The 19,033-nt window shown below is 38.7% G+C and overlaps 1 protein-coding gene across 1 annotated transcript; it reads left to right on the plus strand.

Moving 5' to 3' along the window:
• Positions 1–1,525: 1,525 nt before the first annotated feature.
• Positions 1,526–18,975, plus strand: LOC149179328 (protein DETOXIFICATION 16-like). The gene is made up of 6 exons (XM_089420603.1): positions 1,526–2,439; positions 17,182–17,726; positions 17,946–18,032; positions 18,147–18,203; positions 18,313–18,551; positions 18,655–18,975. The coding sequence occupies exons 1-6, from the start codon at positions 2,098–2,100 to the stop codon at positions 18,828–18,830; spliced, it is 1,446 nt and encodes a 481-aa protein (XP_089276729.1). The 5' UTR covers positions 1,526–2,097; the 3' UTR covers positions 18,831–18,975.
• The last annotated feature ends 58 nt before the right edge of the window (positions 18,976–19,033 follow it).

Consider the following 19,033-nt stretch of genomic DNA (forward strand, 5'->3'; position numbering starts at 1 on the left):
GATTAATAAACCATGACATTTATACATGGTATTGTAAGAAAACTTATTTACATATTAGGATTCTATGGTAAAAATGAGATAAATCTCCATAAAGATATTTTTATAAATGTATATATACTTCACTTATATATTAATTTAATTTATTATTTATTATTATTATTAATATTTTAAAGAATAATTATAGTATAATGATATTTTTTTTAAATGTTAACCATGTATCATTGAGCCTAGAGGCTTATACTACATCCCAGTGTGAGGGGATGTGTAAGTTTTTGGGTCCATACCTGCCCATTTAAAATAAAAATAATAAATTATGTTCTAAATAGAAAAATATTGTCCACTATAATTTAAAAAGAATGAATATGTTGTAAAATAATTAGAAGTAAGAAAATGTGTGAATCAGATATTTAAATCTAATAAATTATGTTTTAAATAGAAAAAGTATTGTCCACTATAATTAAAAAAGAATGAATATGTTGTAAAGTAATTGGAAGTAGAAAAAATGTGTGAATCAAATATTTAAATCTAATAAATCATGTTTTAAATAGAAAAAGTATTGTCCACTATAATTTAAAAAGAATGAATATGTTGTAAAGTAATTAAAAGTAAAAAAAAAATGTATGAATCAGATATTTAAATCTTATATTTTTCAAAAAAAATTCAACAAGAGATTTAAATAAACCATTCGACGATCTATGTTAACTAATTTATGTCGATATCAACCTCATATATATTTATATGATTAAATTTTTTATTTCGTCTTATATATACTCTATTTAACATTCAAAAATACAATTTTAATAATGAAAATAACACATTATATTGCACTCTAAGAAAATTTGTACATGAAATCATTCTCAACTCAAATTAAATCCATACTTAAAATAAATTTATACCAACATAATAATAGATACCATAACCCTTATTTAAATCCATACCTATCAATTTTTATTAAACCATGCTATTTTTAATCTATATTGATAATTATACCGTATCGCATTTAAAAAAAACATCATCTGACCAAACAGCCTTTTCCTTTCCTTTCCTTTTTTAATATATCGAAGCATCAATAAGCACCACCCGAATTCAATATGAACTTTGTTTTGCCATTCTTGTTTGGAATCGTCTAACTAGGCGGAGGAATTGCCCGGACCGTCAAAAGTGGTCGGAATCCGGGTAAAAAAATTTCAAAAAATCTTGTAGAGGCAGTTTTTGAATCATGTTTTTGATGGTGGAAATGGATTCAGTACCATCAAAAACCTCTAAGACACCTAAAATTTTGAAGTTTAACAACTATAACTTGGATTTACAAAAATACTTACCAGATTTTCTCTAAATATGACTGAATTTCTATAACTTTCCAAGCAACTCCTCCACCTCATTATACTACGGGTTCGTTTTGTTCTAGATTGACGTAATTTTAAAATGCCTACGGAATTGCAAATACTTTATCTCGTTTAATTTATTAATAGATATTATATCTCTGTGAAATCTTGATAAATATTATATATCTCTCTGAAATTTTATTTGAAATATTGAACTGAAGTGATAAATTTAATACAAATTTTGCTTCTGAGACTGTATCACTACAATATTCCACATAACATTTTGGAAAGTGCATTTTTTTGCAAAATCGCTTCAAATCCGCCCTGCATCATGTTTATTCGTCTTTTAAGCTTTGAATAGCTTTGGCCGTCAATCTCTCTAAGAACGTGCTGTTGTACCTGTTGACAAGCTATCTTTACAAGAACTGGTCTCTAGAAATGTGTGTTTACTGTGTTTATAAGGTTGTGATTCATTCTTTAATACTTAATCGACCGATCGTTATTGTGTTTACAAGGTTGGAGTTCATTCTCTCATGGTCGGTTCTGCAACATAATCTATCATGATCCATAGAAGAATCTTTCAATATGGCTTAACCATCGGTAAAGCAGCTATTGCTCTTAGCTAAGTAGGAAACAATATTCTATCGTTCACTACATGCTTATATATAGAATTTTGATCCTGAGACAGTTGACTATAGTTTCTTACAGTGGCAATAGATTATTCTCAAGTTTAGACTCCTAAGTTGGTAGAACATATTTGAGTGAAAGAGTCATGGAGAGAACTTGTTCAGATAGCAATCAGAGAAATTTGTTGAAGCAACCACTTATAAGTGAAAATGCTGAGGAAACTCAGTTGCTTTCCCCGTGTGGTCAGGAACACAAGTCTGGTATTTATGAAGTAGAGTCTTCAGATGATGTGAAGTGCACTGCAGGGATTGTATGGGAGGAAGTAAAAAAGATTTGGTGGATAGCAGGACCTATGATTGGAGTGAATCTTTTGCAGTATTGCTTGCAGGTGATATCTGTTATGATGGTGGGGCATTTGGGAGAGCTTGCACTTTCCAGTGCTTCTATTGCCACTTCTTTTGCAAGTGTTACTGGGTTACATGTGTTGGTATGATCACCAAACATTTTTATTGTTAAAAATTTTGTATGTAGATTTTCATAGTCCATAATTATGATGGGAGCTTCTGGAGCACTGTGTTATTTCGATGTGGTGTCTGACATTACAGGTGAACTCTTCAGATCTGAGTTTTATGTCCCTGAAGATGGGTGAAGTGTTCACCCGAAACATCAGACACCACATCAAAATAAGTTAATAACACATTGTTATTGTTGTTTACTTTGCTATCATTGGGTATTTTACAGTGTAAACTCTTTTATGAGGTTTCGTCTGTTAAAAAACCCCAAAGAAAGGAGGATTGAACTGACCGGTAGAATAAACCATTGTCTGATTTAATTGTTTTTGCTCTTTCCTGAGTGTAATCATAAACACACTAAGATATTTATTGGGGCCATCCTGTTTCTAGTTCAAAATTTATGTGAAAGCCACTAAAGGTGGACTAAAATGCTGCAAATTCTGCATATTTCTGAAAGTCCTTAAAGACCTATTTTAGGAATGTTTCCATCTAAATTGAATATAACTTTCTATGTAATAAGTTTAATATCCCCCAAAAAAACCCTTGATGGCTAGTTGAATGCTGGTGCAATCAGGGGTTGCCTAAACCACAACGGACAACACAGCCATCACAGTGCACCGCAATATGATGCACAAACAAGAAGAAAGAAAAAACATTTTTTCTTGTTCCCCAAACAGTTCAAAAGAGAAATAGGAAAGCTTTATTATCATTAAAGTAGAAGTACAAAGTCATATCATCAATCTGGTCTAGCTGGGGTGGTGGAGAGGAGTAATTATTACCCTTCCCATCCAAGTTCTAGGAATGCTATCCAGTAATATACAAAGTCATATATATAAATAGTTCTTAATGAAATATTCTAACATTCTTTTTTAATTCCCCAAACTAACTTGTAGGTTTTCCTTAGGCATTAGTAGTCCAATCCATCCCAACTCCTTAAGAGAGTCCTTTTCTTTGTTTGTTAACCATTGGTGATGCAGTTAGAGATGGATCACTCAACTAATTATTCCCTATTTATGAGGGTATCGTAACACTACTTTTAGTCTCCTACAACTCTTTTATTTTTTTACAGTTCATGGTTCACTTAGAGATAGATAACTAATTATTCCTTCTTTATGAGGATATGGTAAAACTACTTTTGGTCTATACATGGTCAACTGATAATATATTAGTTTTTTGCACTTGAATTAGATGCTCCTGCATCATCGTCTCATTCTCAGAGAAAAAATGATTTTATCATTTTCAAGCTCAGATGGAAGGAAATTGATGAACACAGCTAGTGATATTCAGCTTCTGAGATCCAACTGGGTTCTTCTGGTTCTGTCCTTCCATATCACCAAATATTGCTTGTAACTTCATCTTGTAGTGGTAATTATTATTTCCCCATCCAGTACTTCAACAATTTCCTATGGTTCTTTCACTAGAAGATGTGATATCCGGTCTTCAACTTTCTTCTATTCTTCTTCACGTGCATTAAATTCATATGAACGTGCGACGTTAAATTTAGAGATATTCAAATCCTTGGACAATTCCACTTCATAAGCATTATCACAGGATTTCCTTCTGATTTTGCAGGGTCCAATCTTCTTGTACTTCAGTTTGTTATGTTTAAGCAGTAAACTATTTTTTCCTCAAATGCACCATTACTTCATTATCTACTTCAAATGATTCTTTCTCTGGATCAATTTTCTTTATCTTTGTAGCTTTGGTTGCTTTCTTGATATGGCTCCTTAACCTGTTCATACAATCTTTGCATTTATTCAGAAAATGCATCTGCATCATTACTTCTGCTCTCCTTTAAAGGCAGCTCAACTAAATCTATCGATTGTTTGGGACTCTTCCCATGTACAATATGGAATGGGAAAGTCCTGTAAACTAGATGACTGAGTTATGTACCTTATAGGATAGGATCTGGGATATTTAGCTCTATAGAAGTCTATGTTTTGGGAGCCTATTGAATGCGAACTCAGCTTGTGGCAACATCAACTCGTATTGTCCCAGCTTGTTCCATTCAAGACATCTCAATAAATTTCCCAAACTCTTACAAACAACTCAGTCCAGGATACAATGTACTGCAGCGTTGTTCCCATTTTTTTCAAAGAGTTTTCCAAAAATGGTTTTAGAAACTTGAAGTCTCTATCTGATGTGATTCCCCTAGGCAACCCATGCAATCTCACAATTTACTTGAAATTATATTGGAAACTTTAGACACATCATTAATCTTTATGCAGGGCATAAAATGAGCCATTTTAGAAAATCTATTCGAGGGTGAGGTACACCTAGAATAAAATCCATGGACAAGTCCTCCCAAGGTGCCTTTGGGACAGACAAAACCGTCTACAAACTAGTATTTGGGCTTCTTTCCTTTGCTAGCTCTCATATTTTGCATCTCTTAACATATTTGCTAACATCCAACTTCAAAATCAGCCATTAATATCAAAATATTTCCTCCAAAAAGGGTTGAGTTTTGTCTCTTCCAAAGTTTCAACTCAATCGGAATCCTCCACCATGCCACTTTCTAATCAAATTCTCTCATAGATCCTCTGGGAATGCACAGTTGTTTTCCCTGGAAACAAAAATCAATATTGCAACAAGTAGTCCAGATAGGTTGTTCTATCTATCAATAATGTCTCCTTGCAAACCTTTCTTACCTCTTCAAAATCTTGATCAAATTCATTAAGTCCTTGATTACTTCAAATCCAAGCACCTTCACCGACATAATTGTGAAGAAAGAAACTCCTCTGCTCAATGCATCTGCAACATTATTTGCTTTGCCTGAATTGATCTTCAACATAAGTGAGAAGTTCTACAAAAATTGTACACACTTCAAGTGTCTACCCTTACTCATTTTCGTGGTTGGTAATAAACTTCAAAGCTTCATGATCAAAGGACCAAACAATTTCTGTTGGTAGTATATAATTTCTCCATTTCTTCAAACCTTGCAAATAGAATAAAATTCCTGATTGTAAACAGGATAGACTTTTCACAAAAGAAGGCCATGGGAGACTCCACTTGCATCCCAACATACTTGGAAAGCTTTGTTAAAACCTGGAAGACCTACAATGGGGCTTTGGGGCCCTTCTTCTTCATAAGTTCAAAACTTCTTTGTGTAGGTGTTGTCCATTTAAAAACTTTTATTGTCATGTGGTGTATTAATGGCTTACAAGTGGCACTAAAATATCTAATTAACTTATCATAAGAACTAAGCCATGAAAACTTCCCACCCTAGTTATGCTTCTCGGAACTGTCCATTCCATAATTGCTTTCACCTCTCTTGACACATCATCAATGCTTCCCTACAAATTACAAATCCCAAGAACAAGTTCTTGCATGAAAGAACTTTTCTTCAAATTGACTTGTACCTACTCTTCTAAGTTCTTCCAAACTTTTCATTACTTGTTTGGATGATGCAAGTTCCCTTGCATCGTCTTGCTGAAATAAACATATCATTAAGATAAACAATCACAAACATCCCCAAGAAAGGCCTCAACACCTGTGTCATCAATCTTGTCACAAACATCCCCAAGAAAGGCCTCAACACCTGTGTCATCAATCTTGTGAAAGTACTTGGGAGCATTTGTCAACCCAAATGGTATCACCAATGATGTGTACAAGCTTTTTTTTTCTTAAATACTTTTTCCACTCATCACCCTCTCTTATTCAAATTGGGTGATATCAACTTTTTATAAGCTTCACTCAAGCAATCCATTAAATCATCCATTTTGGGTAATGGAAACCTATACTGGTTGGCAATTTTGTTGATGGCCCTTGAATCCATGCCTATCCTCCATCCTTTTCCAAGGTAATTACAACAGAGGCTCCACATGTTTGTTCAACTCTTCATTTTCCATTGGACTCGATCTATGAGAGCCTAGATTTGGCAGACTGCCTCCTAGAATAAGATCCATAATCCATGTGATGGGAGATCTTTCTCGATGGAGGCAATCTAGTAGGTAGGCTATCATAAGTTATCTCCTTATGCTCCTTATAGGCCTTAACTTCTAGTGGCACTTCCTTGCTTGATGAATTTGTTTTCTATCTACAAATCAATATGTAACTTCCCTTCAATTTCTTAACATTACGTAAAAACTCCTTAGCTAAGAGGAAAATTATTTGATTACTTTCCCCTTCCATCTCATTCATGAGGAGCCATTGGAATTACCTTACCCCTTTAACAAAGGTATAGGTATTTTCCTTCCCATTATCAATTGCTTCTCCGTCATACTACCATGCCCTACATAGAAGCAGATGGAAGGCATCTATGGGTATGACATCACATGTCACCTCATTTTCATAGTCTCCAATATTGAGACAAAATTTTCCTTGCTTATTCATTGTGACATTGTGATCTGTTCGAAGCCAAGACTTCTTGTAAGGCTGAAAATGTCTTGTATATTCTAAGGTCAACCTTTTCACCATTTCAGTGGAAACTGTTATATTAAAAGTTAGTTAGTTAAGTAGTTATTAGGCAAAGGGCATGAATTCACCAAAAGGTACCCAGGGCGGTATATAGCCAGGGGCCTCCCTCAAATTGTAAACATCTTCTATCTTTAATAATAATAAATATGATTCTTTCTGAATAATTGAGCACGTTTGTGCCATTTGGTATCAGAGGGGTTCGCTCTCGAGACACTGCTGCTGTTGAGCCATCGGATACCATCCCTGCACCTGTTCGACGCTGCTCCTATCACGTTCCGCTGTTCTTCGTCAGTCATCATCCCAACCGCACCGGTTGCCATCGTTGTCCCACCGTCTCAACCACCCACCGCTATCTCTGCCATAGCCTGCCGTCTCACCGCCACCCGCCGCTATCTCCGCAAGCAAAGTGCTGTCGTCTCACCACCACCGCCACCCGCCGCTATCTCCGCAGGCAAGTCCTGCCGTCTCACCACCACCCGACAGCGACAGAACCCGCAGTTAAAAAAGTTTTGCTACTCCGACCATCAACAGTGTGTCTCCAGTCAACGGGACAAGTCGGATCAGCGACATAGATCGATATACAACGCGGGTCCAGCGGATTTACACTATATAATTAAAATTTAATTAGTTAATTTATATATAACTTAATTTAATTACTTAAATTAATTGTATAATTTTATATTATATATATATATATATATATTAAAAAAAAAATTAGTTCAAGTTAAGAAAGGAATTTAAGTTGGTGGACAAATATACACCCCCACAAACCTATTCAATGTCGTTGATGACAATGACCAATTTCAGCAAAAAATTGATTGATCTCGAAAATAGGATTACTGGCCACTCTGATGATTTCAACAAAGAATTAGTCGATTTCGAGAGTAAGGTTATCGGACATTCCGATGATATCAAGAAGCTATAGGATACGACAAGTCGAATAGAACAACAGCTCGGGCAGAACTTTATCAAATCCAAAATAAATCATAATCAGACAATGACGTTGTTGAACACTTTGTGTGAAAGGATGAAAGTTACACCTGAACAACTACTCCAAGATGATGGAGGTAATCATTAGCACAATTCATCAGATTCAACAAATTCAACAGATTCTCATGAAAAATAGGAGTTTCCAAAAAATCATCCCCACACCATCAAAAAAAATAATAACGTGACTTTTTCAAATAAGCAGCGCTAGAATACATTCACCAATCAACCCTCTTTTCGCTCCACCGTTAGCAACATATCAACGAAGAGCAAAAATCAAGATACCCAAATTCGATGGTAATGAAAAATGCAGCGTTGCATGGATGAATAAAGCAGAAGAATATTTCGAGATTTACGATATTGACAATGATGACGGAAAGATTAGACACGCTTCCATGAAAATGGAAGGCGAAGCATAGAATTGATATATGGTGAAAGAAGACAACGATCCCCATCAGTTGGAGAATGGGTATTTGTCAAGCTCCAGCAATACAAGCAGTTGTCCTTGAAACAAAAAGGGAAAAATAAATTGGCACCGAAGTTCTATGAACCATACCAGATCAACAAAAAGATTAGCCAAGTTGCATATAGTTTAAGCCTTCCGGATAAAAGTCGTGTTCACAACGTCTTCCATGTATCCTGCCTTAAAAAGGCATTGGGTGACCATCAATCAGCAAAAACAACGCTTCCATCCTTGGATGATGAAGGAAGGGTCATTTTAGAACCAGAAAGTATCATATCCACCAGAGAAAGGAAGCTTCGATCTCGTGTAATCAAGGAATACTTGATCAAGTGGAAGGACTTACCAAAAGAAGAAGCTTCTTGGGAGACTAAAGCATTTCGTCAACAACATCCTTCGTTATGTATGCTTTGAGGACAAAGCATTTTCTGGGAGGAAGGCAATGTTATATAAAAAATTAGTTAGTTAAGAAGCTATTAGGCACCAGGGCGGTATATAGCCAGCTATCTCCCTCAAATTGTAAACATCTTCTATCTTTAATAATAATAAATATGATTCTTTCTTAGTAATTGAGCGCCTTTGTGCTAGAGACTATGTTATCAATGTTGCCCCCTTCAATTATTGTTAAATTATGGTATGTTCTATGCTTAGAGCAGTTTACTTCTTGTCTTCTTATTAGCCACTGTTTAGCAATCACATAAACATAAATTAAAGTGTAGATAGAACATTACAAGATTGACAGAAAACAAGAGACACCAGATGTGGTGGCTAGCCAGGGACAAACCCCAATGCGAGGAAACCCTTTGATCAAATCTTCTTTTATCTTCAATAATTCAACAGAGAGAGAGATAGTACAATATCACTAATCAGTGATTTACAACAGTGGTAATGAAACCCTTGAACAACAATAGCAAAAGGGATCAATCAGCTACCAAAATATCCTCAAGACAACCTAGGAGAACTCGGTCTCCAACAGAAGTAGTGGCAGCCCAAAACAGTCAAATTAAGATGGTCAAAATAGTAGTGAATGCTACAGCTTACTGCAGCCAACCCTAACCAATGAACGTTGTCATAAACGTGCCCTCAAACAGACAACGCAGACTTGTTCAGCTCTTCGGCTAGCCTAGGAGAGGTTGCCCACACAAGGCCGCAATCAATGGAGGCAACATGCTGGTCAACGCAGGCCTAAACCACATGCTGCACCTTCCTGTGTCCTTGCTGCCCTAGCTACATCCTCCTCCAATGTTGCCCTAGTTGCGTCCTCTTTTCCACATGAGATTTGTGTCCTCCTTCCTTTGTATACCCAGGAGACAAGGAAGAGATGAGAGGATGAGATGAGTTGAGATAATGACTCAACCTCTCCTGTATTTATATGCAACACTGGGCAAGAGTGCCACACACTTAACTGTTGGCTGACCTTGACAATTGCCAAGTATTTACAAATAAATTCATATCTCTATAAATACTTGTCGGAATCGGATGATCTTTAGATCAATCCTACACCTCTCGACAAGAGGAATCTAGGAAAAATATCAGTTGCCATGAATAAGGTGACCCACATGGAGTTTGGCCCTAGTTGCCAATTTTAACACTCCCTCTCAACTAGGGAGAGCTCCATCTGCAATCCGTCTGATCGTCGCTACTATCCCAGCCATCAAATGCACTGCCTTGCACAGCTTGGCCCAGCTCTGCTCTTCTCTGCTCGAACTATGAAGAAGAAGAAATGATCGAGGATGTATCATACCATCCTCCACTGACCCGAAGTCAGTCTCAGAGTATGTCATACCACTCTCACTGATCCCAGATCAATGGAGGTCATCCTAGCATAAGGAGTACGGTAGATACAACGATGCATCCATCGATAGTACTACTATGGTCCCTAACCCCATTTCCCTGCTCATTGATTAGATGAGAAGTACTTCCCATGAGTCCCAGACTGCATGGGTAGGATGCCTCGACAGGAAAACTAATCATCCTGGCCCACAGGAGAACTAATCATCCTGGACCACAGGAGAACTAATCATCTTGTTCCATAGTCGCCACAGAGAACTAATCATCCTAGCCCACAGGAGAATTAATCATCCTGTTCCATAATTGTCACGGAGAACTAATCATCCTGGCCCACAGGAGAACTAATCATCCTATCCTACAATTGCCACGGGGTGTCACAGGGGAAGGTTGAACCTTTCACCCTGTACTTAGTGCACCACCAGGGAATGATGAGTCGCCCTGTGGTCGCATGTCGCTCCAAGAAGTACCCTGCACCCCCTTGGAGCTCCCAGAGCCCAATACATCATACTCGATCCTCATAAGAGGGTCTCTGAACGACACCAAGTTGTTCTCAAAAAGTCAAGAATTTGACCTTTCCCATGGGCTTCGTCAAAATGTCAGCGACCTGTTCATCTGTACCGATATGTTGGAGCCTTATTGCTCCCCACTACACCATATCCCGAATATAGTGGTACCTGATATCGATATGCTTGGAGCGATCATGAAATATGGGATTCTCTGATAAACGAATCTCGCTCTAGTTTTCACACAGGATCACGGTGGTATCCAATGTAAATCCAAACAGCTCACTGAAGAGCTTTCGCAACCAGACCGCCTCACAAGAGGCCATACTAGAAGCAATGTACTCTACCTTAGCGGTGCTCAAAGCCACGAATTCTACTTCCTGCTCATCAAGGATATCGAGGCAGATCCCAAAGGGAAACAGCACTCGAAAGTGCTCTTTCGGTCCACCACACTGCCTGCCTAATCAGCGTCGGTATACTTCTGCCAGACTTCTAGTCCTAGGAAATAGTGCATCAGTCCTAGGTCCTTCATCTCAAACTCAGAAGCCAACTCCCTCTTACATTTGTGAATGAGAGGGTCTGCCCCTGTTAGAAAGAGGTTGTCAACGTACAGCACCAGTATGAGAGGATTGTCATCTTCAACCTTAAAGTAAAGGTTAGGGTCGGCTTCACTCCTAGTGAATCCCAGCTTCATCAAGTGGCTATCGATCCTCTCATACCACGCTCGGGGTGCTTGCTTCAGCCCATAGAGGGCCTTCTTCAACCTGCACACATGAGATTCTCGATCATGAATCTCAAATCCTTCGGGTTGCTCCACATAGACTTCCTCTTTGATCGAACCATGCAAGAACACAGTCTTGACATCCATCTGATGTAGGTTCCATCCTTGCGAAGCAGCAAGGGCTATGATCGAGCGGATGGTGGTATATCGGGCAACAGGTGCAAATATCTCGTCATAGTCTATACCTTCCTTCAGAGAGAAGCCACGAGCGACAAAATGAGCCTTATATTTTTCCGTACTTCCATCGACTGCATGCTTTATCTTGTAAAGCCATTTCGAAGTGACAACTGCTTTGTCCTGGGGTCTGGGGACCACATCCCAGACATCGTTTTTCATGATGGACTCATATTCCTCAGTCATAGCATCCTTCCATACTTGATGCTTGATAGCTTCTACGAATGACGAAGGCTCATTTTAGATGATCGTGCTCATGATGGTCAAGTATCCCTGATAACTAGGCGGCTTCTTACTTTCCCGGAAGGTTCCCCTGGGTGTAACATGCCCTTCAGCATCATTAAGTGTCCCCCTAAGCCATGAAGGCCTCTTTGTAGATGAGGAAGGCTCTTGCGGAGGGGGATCAATAGGATCCATAGGTTCTTCCACATCGGGCATCGTCTCATCTTCCTTTTCCTTCAGTTCACTGGTGTCAGCGTCTTTAGATCCCCTTAGAGTAGGAAGATTGTCAACTTTGCTAAGAGCCATATCTTCGTCAAAGGTGACATCATGGCTAATCTCGACTTCCCTTTGACCAACCACATAGATTCTATAGCCCTTAGTATTTTCGCTATAGCCCATGAAGATTCATTTCTTTTCAGATGCACCCAATTTATTCATTTTCTCCTTCAGCACATGAAAATATACAAGACTTCCAAAAATTCTAAAATGAGATACGTTAGGTTTCTTACCAGTGAACAGCTCTTCGGGAGTCTTGGAACCCAATGCCTGATGAGGGCATCGGTTTTGTACATATACGGCAGTATTTGCAGCTTCGGCCCATAGAAATTTCGGAAGTCTTTGATCATGGAGCATAGCACGGACAGCTTCCACAATCGTACGATTCTTCCTTTCCGCCACACCATTTTGCTCAGGAGTATATGGTGTAGTAGTTTCCCTCTTAATGCCAGCGTCTTTGCAAAAGTCATGAAACTCATTGGATTCATACTCGGTCTCATTATCAGTCCTTAAGATCTTGATCTTCTTTTCGGTTAGATTCTCGATCAAGGCTTTGAAGTTACGAAACCAGGAGAACACTTCATCCTTCTTTTTCAAGAAGTATATCCAAGTCTTGAGAGAATAATCATCTGTAAAAGTGAGGTAATATAAATATCCTCCCAAGGAGTTCACAGGCATCATACCGGATATGTCTGAGTGAACCAACTGTAATATATCGGAGGTCTTGCTTTAGCTTGAGAGGAATGGTCCCCTTTTGAGCTTTCCTTCGACACATCCCGGACATACACCTTCTTGCTCTAATCTAAATTTGGGCATCCCAGTCGCCATTTTTCTCACATCGGGTAGAGCTTTATAATGAAGGTGAGCAAACCTTCGATGCCATAGTTCGGACTGAAGAGATGTGTCCCAAGACATGACACCCAGCGGACTTCCTCCGACCTGATATAATAAATCAACTCGAAATCCAAGAGTGAAAGCATCTTTAAAGTTCTTTTTCCATACATGTACCTTGCCATCGATGAAGGCCACCTTGTAGCCTTTGTCTTCCATTGTCAAAATGGACACCAGGTTCTTTTTGAGATCAGGTACATATAATACATCTTGTAAGTGAATTGTATTTCCCTAATTCAATTGAAGAGTGACATTCCCTACACCTTTCACGAGATATTTTGAGTTGTTCCCAAGAGCAATTTCCAGGTTGGTCTCCTTCTCTATTAGATTAGAGAGAGCTTCCTTGTAACCAGTGAAGTGCCTTGAGGCACCACTATCAATAAGCCAATTTCCCAGTGAGTCCGAGGGAGCAGTAGTAGAGAGGGTCGTTGGTAGATAATATTCATCTTGCTTATTGTTAAAAATATTAGATTCATACCTGGAGTTTCTTGCCTTCTTGAAGGGTTGTCCTCTTCCTTGATTTGTGACATTTCTTTTACCTCTGCCATTGGACCTGCCATTCCTTTGATTGCCTTGAGAGTGATTTTGATCAGCGTCATGGTGTGAGTCCCTTTCATTAGGGCACTCCCTCGCATAGTGGCCCATTTTGTTGCAATTATAACATCGACCTTTTCTTCAACCTTTTGGTCTTGTGTTTCCTTTAGATTTAGCCCTAGAATTGTTTCTTCTTTTAGCATGAGAAGAAAAGGCAGAGGGATGGCCTTTAAGTGCGAGCATTTCTTGGTCTTCCATCCTTGTCTCTTCTTGAATACATCTGGCCATCAATTCCTCAAATCTAGGAATTATATTATTGTTGAGAAGAGTAGTCCTAAATATATACCATTCAGGAGGCAGTCCTCCAAGAGTTGTGAGTGTCATTTCCCTGTCAGAGACTACTTTCCCAATAGATAGGAGATCATTCTTGATCTCGGTGATCCTTAAGAAATATGCTTGCATACTCTCATCTTTGCCCTTCTTAATTTCCTTCAGCTTATTTCTAAGGAACAAAACTTGATTTGCATCATTAACTTTAAATAAACTCACCAATCTATCGTAGATTTCCTTGGAGGTGGTCAGCTCGGAAACATAGGCCACCAAGCGCTTGTCAATAAAGTCCCAGATGATCTTCCTTGCTTTGACTTCTCCCTTGGTCCATTTGTTCCTAGCAGCAATGGATGCATTTGATGGGGGCTTCAACAATCCTGCCTCTCACATGGTTCAACACTTCCTGCTCTTCTAATGTTAGATCAAGAGACATCTTCCATCCGTGATAGTCAGACTTCTCACTGAGTTTGTCTTCAACAGGGAAGAGTGTTGAGGACCCCATGACTTCGTTAGGATAGTTTCAACAACCTTCGGTGATTGCTCTTGCTCTTGCTTGGGCTTTGTTTTCACCTCTGCTCTAATTCCATGTTAAATTATGGTATGTTCTATGCTTAGAGCAGTTTACTTATTTTCTTCTTATTAGCCATTGTTTAGCAATAACATGAACATAAAGTAAAGTGCAGATAGAACATTAAAAGATCGACAAAAGAAAAGCCAAGACAAGAGACACCAGATGTGGCGGCTAGCCAAAGACAAACCCCAATGCGGGGAAACCCTTTGATCAAATCTTCTTTTATCTTCAATAATTCAGCAAAAAGAGAGATGGTACAGTATCACTAATCAGTGATTTACAACAGCAGTAATGAAACCCTTGAACAGCAATAGCAAAAGGGATCAATCAGCTACCAAAATGTCCTCAAGACAACCTAGGAGAACTCGGTCTCCAACAGAAATAGTGGCCCCCAAAACAGTCAAATTAAGATGGTCAAAACAGCAGTGAATGCTACAGCATACTGCAGCCAGCCCTAACCAGTCAACCCTGTCATAAACGTGCCCTCAAAACAGTCAACGCAGACCTGTTCAGCTCTTCGGCTAGCCTAGGAGAGGCTGCCCACACAAGGCCGCAGTCAATGGAGGCAATATGCTGGTCAACGCAGGTCTAAACCACTTGCTGCACCTTCCTGCGTCCTTGCTGCCCTAACTGCATCCTCCTCCAATGCTGCCCTAGCTGCGTCCTCTTTCCCCCGTGAGATCTGCGTCCTCCTTCCTTTGTATACCCAAGAGACAAGGAAGAGATGAGAGGATGAAAAGAGTTGAGACAATGACTCAACCTCTCTTCTATTTATATGCAACGCTGGGCAAGAGTCCCACACACTTAACTGCTGGCCGACTTTGACAATTGCCAAGTAATTACAAATAAATTTATATCTCCATAAATACTTGTCGGAATCGGATAATCTTTAGATCAATCCTACACCTCTGGACAAGAGGAATCTAGGAAAAATATCAGCTGCCATGAATGAGGTGACCCACATGGAGTTTGGCCCTAGTTGCCAATTTTAACAATTATTACGTTGCAACACCTTTTCCTTACCTTGCAGTTGGTCCTGCAAAGACTTCTCAACCAATTCCTTTCTTTTTTCTCTTTTGGTTTCAAGTTCAACAAGATTCTCCTCCACATGAGGTTATCGTCTTCCTTTTGTTCAAGAGGGGTTATTATTGGAACTTTTCCCTGTGCCATGTTTGTTCTCTGCTCTGATCTCCTCCCATCATCAATTTTTTCCAGACCCTCAAAAGCCCTGTGTTTGGGCTTTCCACAACAAAACCATTTCCTTCATGAAAGAGCCTCAACCTCTACCTCTGAAACCTCCCCTTTCATTTCTCTTAGTCTTTCCCTGATTTAATTCCTCGTCAAACTTTAATGCATATTAATATACGCTTCATGCATGGAATGCACTTTCACAAAGGACAGTTCATCTTGGGTTTGTAACCTTAGCCCATTTTATACCGAGCTTGGTTTTCTCCTTGTCTTTTTGCATTCCTATCCAAGATTGTGAACTCAGAAACTGTTCAATGTACTATTGCAGAGACATCTCCCTTTGCCCCATGTTTTGAAATTCCTAGAACAATTGTTGCTGGAAATCCATGGATAAAAATTTCTTTAGGGTGTTTAAAGTCTTAGGCACAATTTATTCTTTTCTTTTCCCTCCCTTCTTCTTCATGGCTGTAGATTATCCCATCAAAGTGCAGCATGGGGATTTATTTTTGCCACAAAATTCTGACGCGAAATGGATCATCTTCCTCAAAATTTTCTATATCCTAATATCTCATCAGATCTCCTATCAAATCTATAAACAATTCTAGGTTCAACTCTCCTTTGAACCCTCGGACTCATTACCTCTCAAGCTAACCTCAAGATCTTGCAGTCTATGGAGTAACTCATCTGTGTCCACTTTTCAATTTCCAGGCCTTGCTCCTCTCCATCCCCGTACTGGAATTCTTCTATTGGCCAACTTGTCCACTGCTCTCATACGATGATGGTGGTGCATTCAAGGGTTGCTGAAACAACAATCAACTGCACAGGCTTCAGAGTGCAAAACAATAGGATCCATAAACAAGAAGAAAGAAATAACAATTTCTTTTGTTCCCCCGACACTGCACAAGAGAAATCTGAAATTGATATCATATTATCATCATAAAAACAGTAGTACAAATCCATATATATAACATCCTTCTTGATGAGATTCTCTAACACCTATTTCTAATTGCAAAAACCAACTTCATGGGATTTCCCTAACATATTACCAGTCCCATATATCCCACTTCCTTAATATAACCTCTAAAATAATTCTTATCTTTTATTACCGCTAGTGGTGAATGCATGGACTTAAAGCAAGATTACACAATTTATTATTCCTGATCTACGAGGATCAACTAACACTATTTTTAGATTATTCATCCTCAGTTAATAATAATATCAATATTTTTTTTCTGTTTTAGATTCTTCCTGCAGCATTGAACAATCATTTATAAAATGCATAATTAAGGATCTTTTCTTAACCTTATACTTAACACATAGCTGCATGCTTAAGAGGTTCCTAGTGTACCGCATAAAAGTGGGCATGAATCCATCTCAATTCACTTTCCAGTTAAAAGTGGTCCTTAATACAGGTTTAACTCTGCAGTTGCCTACAATACAAGCTTATAAAGTTCAATATTTTGTTTGTAGGATGATATATAAGTAAATGCACTTCAGTTAAGTTGGAAGTGATAAATGGATCATCCAAGCTTTGGAAGTCCTCAACAGTAGACTGATCAGCTTTTTTCTCATTATTTGTGTGTCTATCGACAGATGGGAATGGCATGTGCATTAGAGACACTTTGTGGACAGGCCTATGGAGCAAAGCAATATCATTTGCTTGGGATTCAATTGCAGAGAGCAATTGTTGCTCTTTTTTGTGTCAGCATACCACTGGCTGTGATATGGATATATATGGGAGACATTCTTAAAGCCCTTGGGCAAGATCCTTTATTATCTTTTGAAGCAGGGAAATTTGCAAGATGGATGCTTCCTAGCTTGTTTGCTTATGCGGCTCTTCAACCCCTTCTGAAATTTCTTCAATCACAGGGCATTGTCATTCCGATGATGTTAAGCTCTGCAGTAACTCTGTGTTTCCATGTCCCCGTCTGCTGGGTATTGGTGTTCAAAGTTGGATTAGGTAATAAAGGCGCCGCATTGGCAAACAGCATTTCTAATTGGCTGAATGTTGCACTTCTATCACTTTATGTTACATTTTCCCCTGCATGTGAGAAGACAAGAACATCCTTTTCAAGGGAAGCTTTATATGATATTGCAAACTTTCTTAAGCTTGCTATTCCATCTGCAGTGATGATCTGGTATATGAGTCCTTTCCCTTTGGTGCAGAGTGTAGTTGAATTTAAAAAAATATGCATTGTTTCAATCGCATTTTCATTTTACTTATTCTACTTCAGAGTTTTCAATTATTTTTAAGGATTTCTTCAGTGGGAACCAGTTTACATATTATACTATTCTTGAATTTTTAATTATGCTATTACATTCTGTTCCTAAGTTAACACTCGTATATTTCTTGACAGCTTGGAGTACTGGTCTTTTGAAATGCTTGTTCTCCTCTCTGGTTTGTTGCCTAATCCCGAACTTGAGATGTCAGTTCTCTCCATCTGGTAATTATGTCATATCTGACAAGTTTCCTACACATAAAGCTAATAGTGACATCTGCTTTTCCACTGCCAATAGTTACTCTATTTTTCTCTGAACTTGCTTTTGGTTCTTTGCAGCCTCAACACTGCTGCACTCACATATAGGATTCCCTTTGGCCTAGGTGCTGCTGTAAGGTTGGTATAACTGATTGAAAAATGTTGCTAACAGCAAATTCTCTAAGGATATTAAATCGCTGGCATTGAATTATATTCATACTTTTGATACTAAATTTTTGCGGTGCAGTACACGAGTTTCCAATGAACTAGGAGCTGGACGCTCATGTGCTGCACAGTTATCAGTGCGTGTCGGGGTTTGTATGGCAGCCATGGAAGCCCTCATGATAGCATCTACTTTATTCTCTGCTCGAAATGTCTGGGGCTATGTCTATAGCAATGAAAGAGAAGTAGTTGTCTACATTTCAAGCATGATGCCACTGCTTGCATCCTCAGCATTTATGGATGCCAACCAAGGCATTCTAGCAGGTAAATCACCTTTCTCGATGATTTCATCAGATCTGGAAATGGTCTTGAATTGTATAGATAGATATGTATAGTCCTGTTTTCTATAACTTCAATACTTCTGCAGGTATTGCTAGAGGATGTGGATGGCAAACATTGGGTGCCTATGTAAATCTTGGGGCATACTATGTGGTCGGCATTCCTATAGCTGTCATTTTGGCTTTTCTACTGCACCTTGGTGGCAGGGTCAGTTACCCCTCTCTCATTAATTTTAAGTTGCTAAGTTTGTCCTTTCAATGGTAAGAGAAGAGTATAAATGGCACGTTTAGTCAAATTTCAACTCCATGCCCATTTCCCATTTGCTATAGCCCAGATATGTAATCTTTTTCTTCCAAGTAACATATCCTAGGGAAGTCTTTCCCTCTTTCTGAAGATGGTACCCAGGGTATCCTAGATTCTTCAAGGCACGAGGCCAGGTTAACAACAGGGCTCAAAGATGTTACAAA

This window comes from Pinus tabuliformis, chromosome 4_1, assembly GCF_031772625.1.
Source record: "Pinus tabuliformis cultivar Carrire ecotype Pingquan chromosome 4_1, CPIR1, whole genome shotgun sequence".
Taxonomy (NCBI): domain Eukaryota; kingdom Viridiplantae; phylum Streptophyta; class Pinopsida; order Pinales; family Pinaceae; genus Pinus; species Pinus tabuliformis.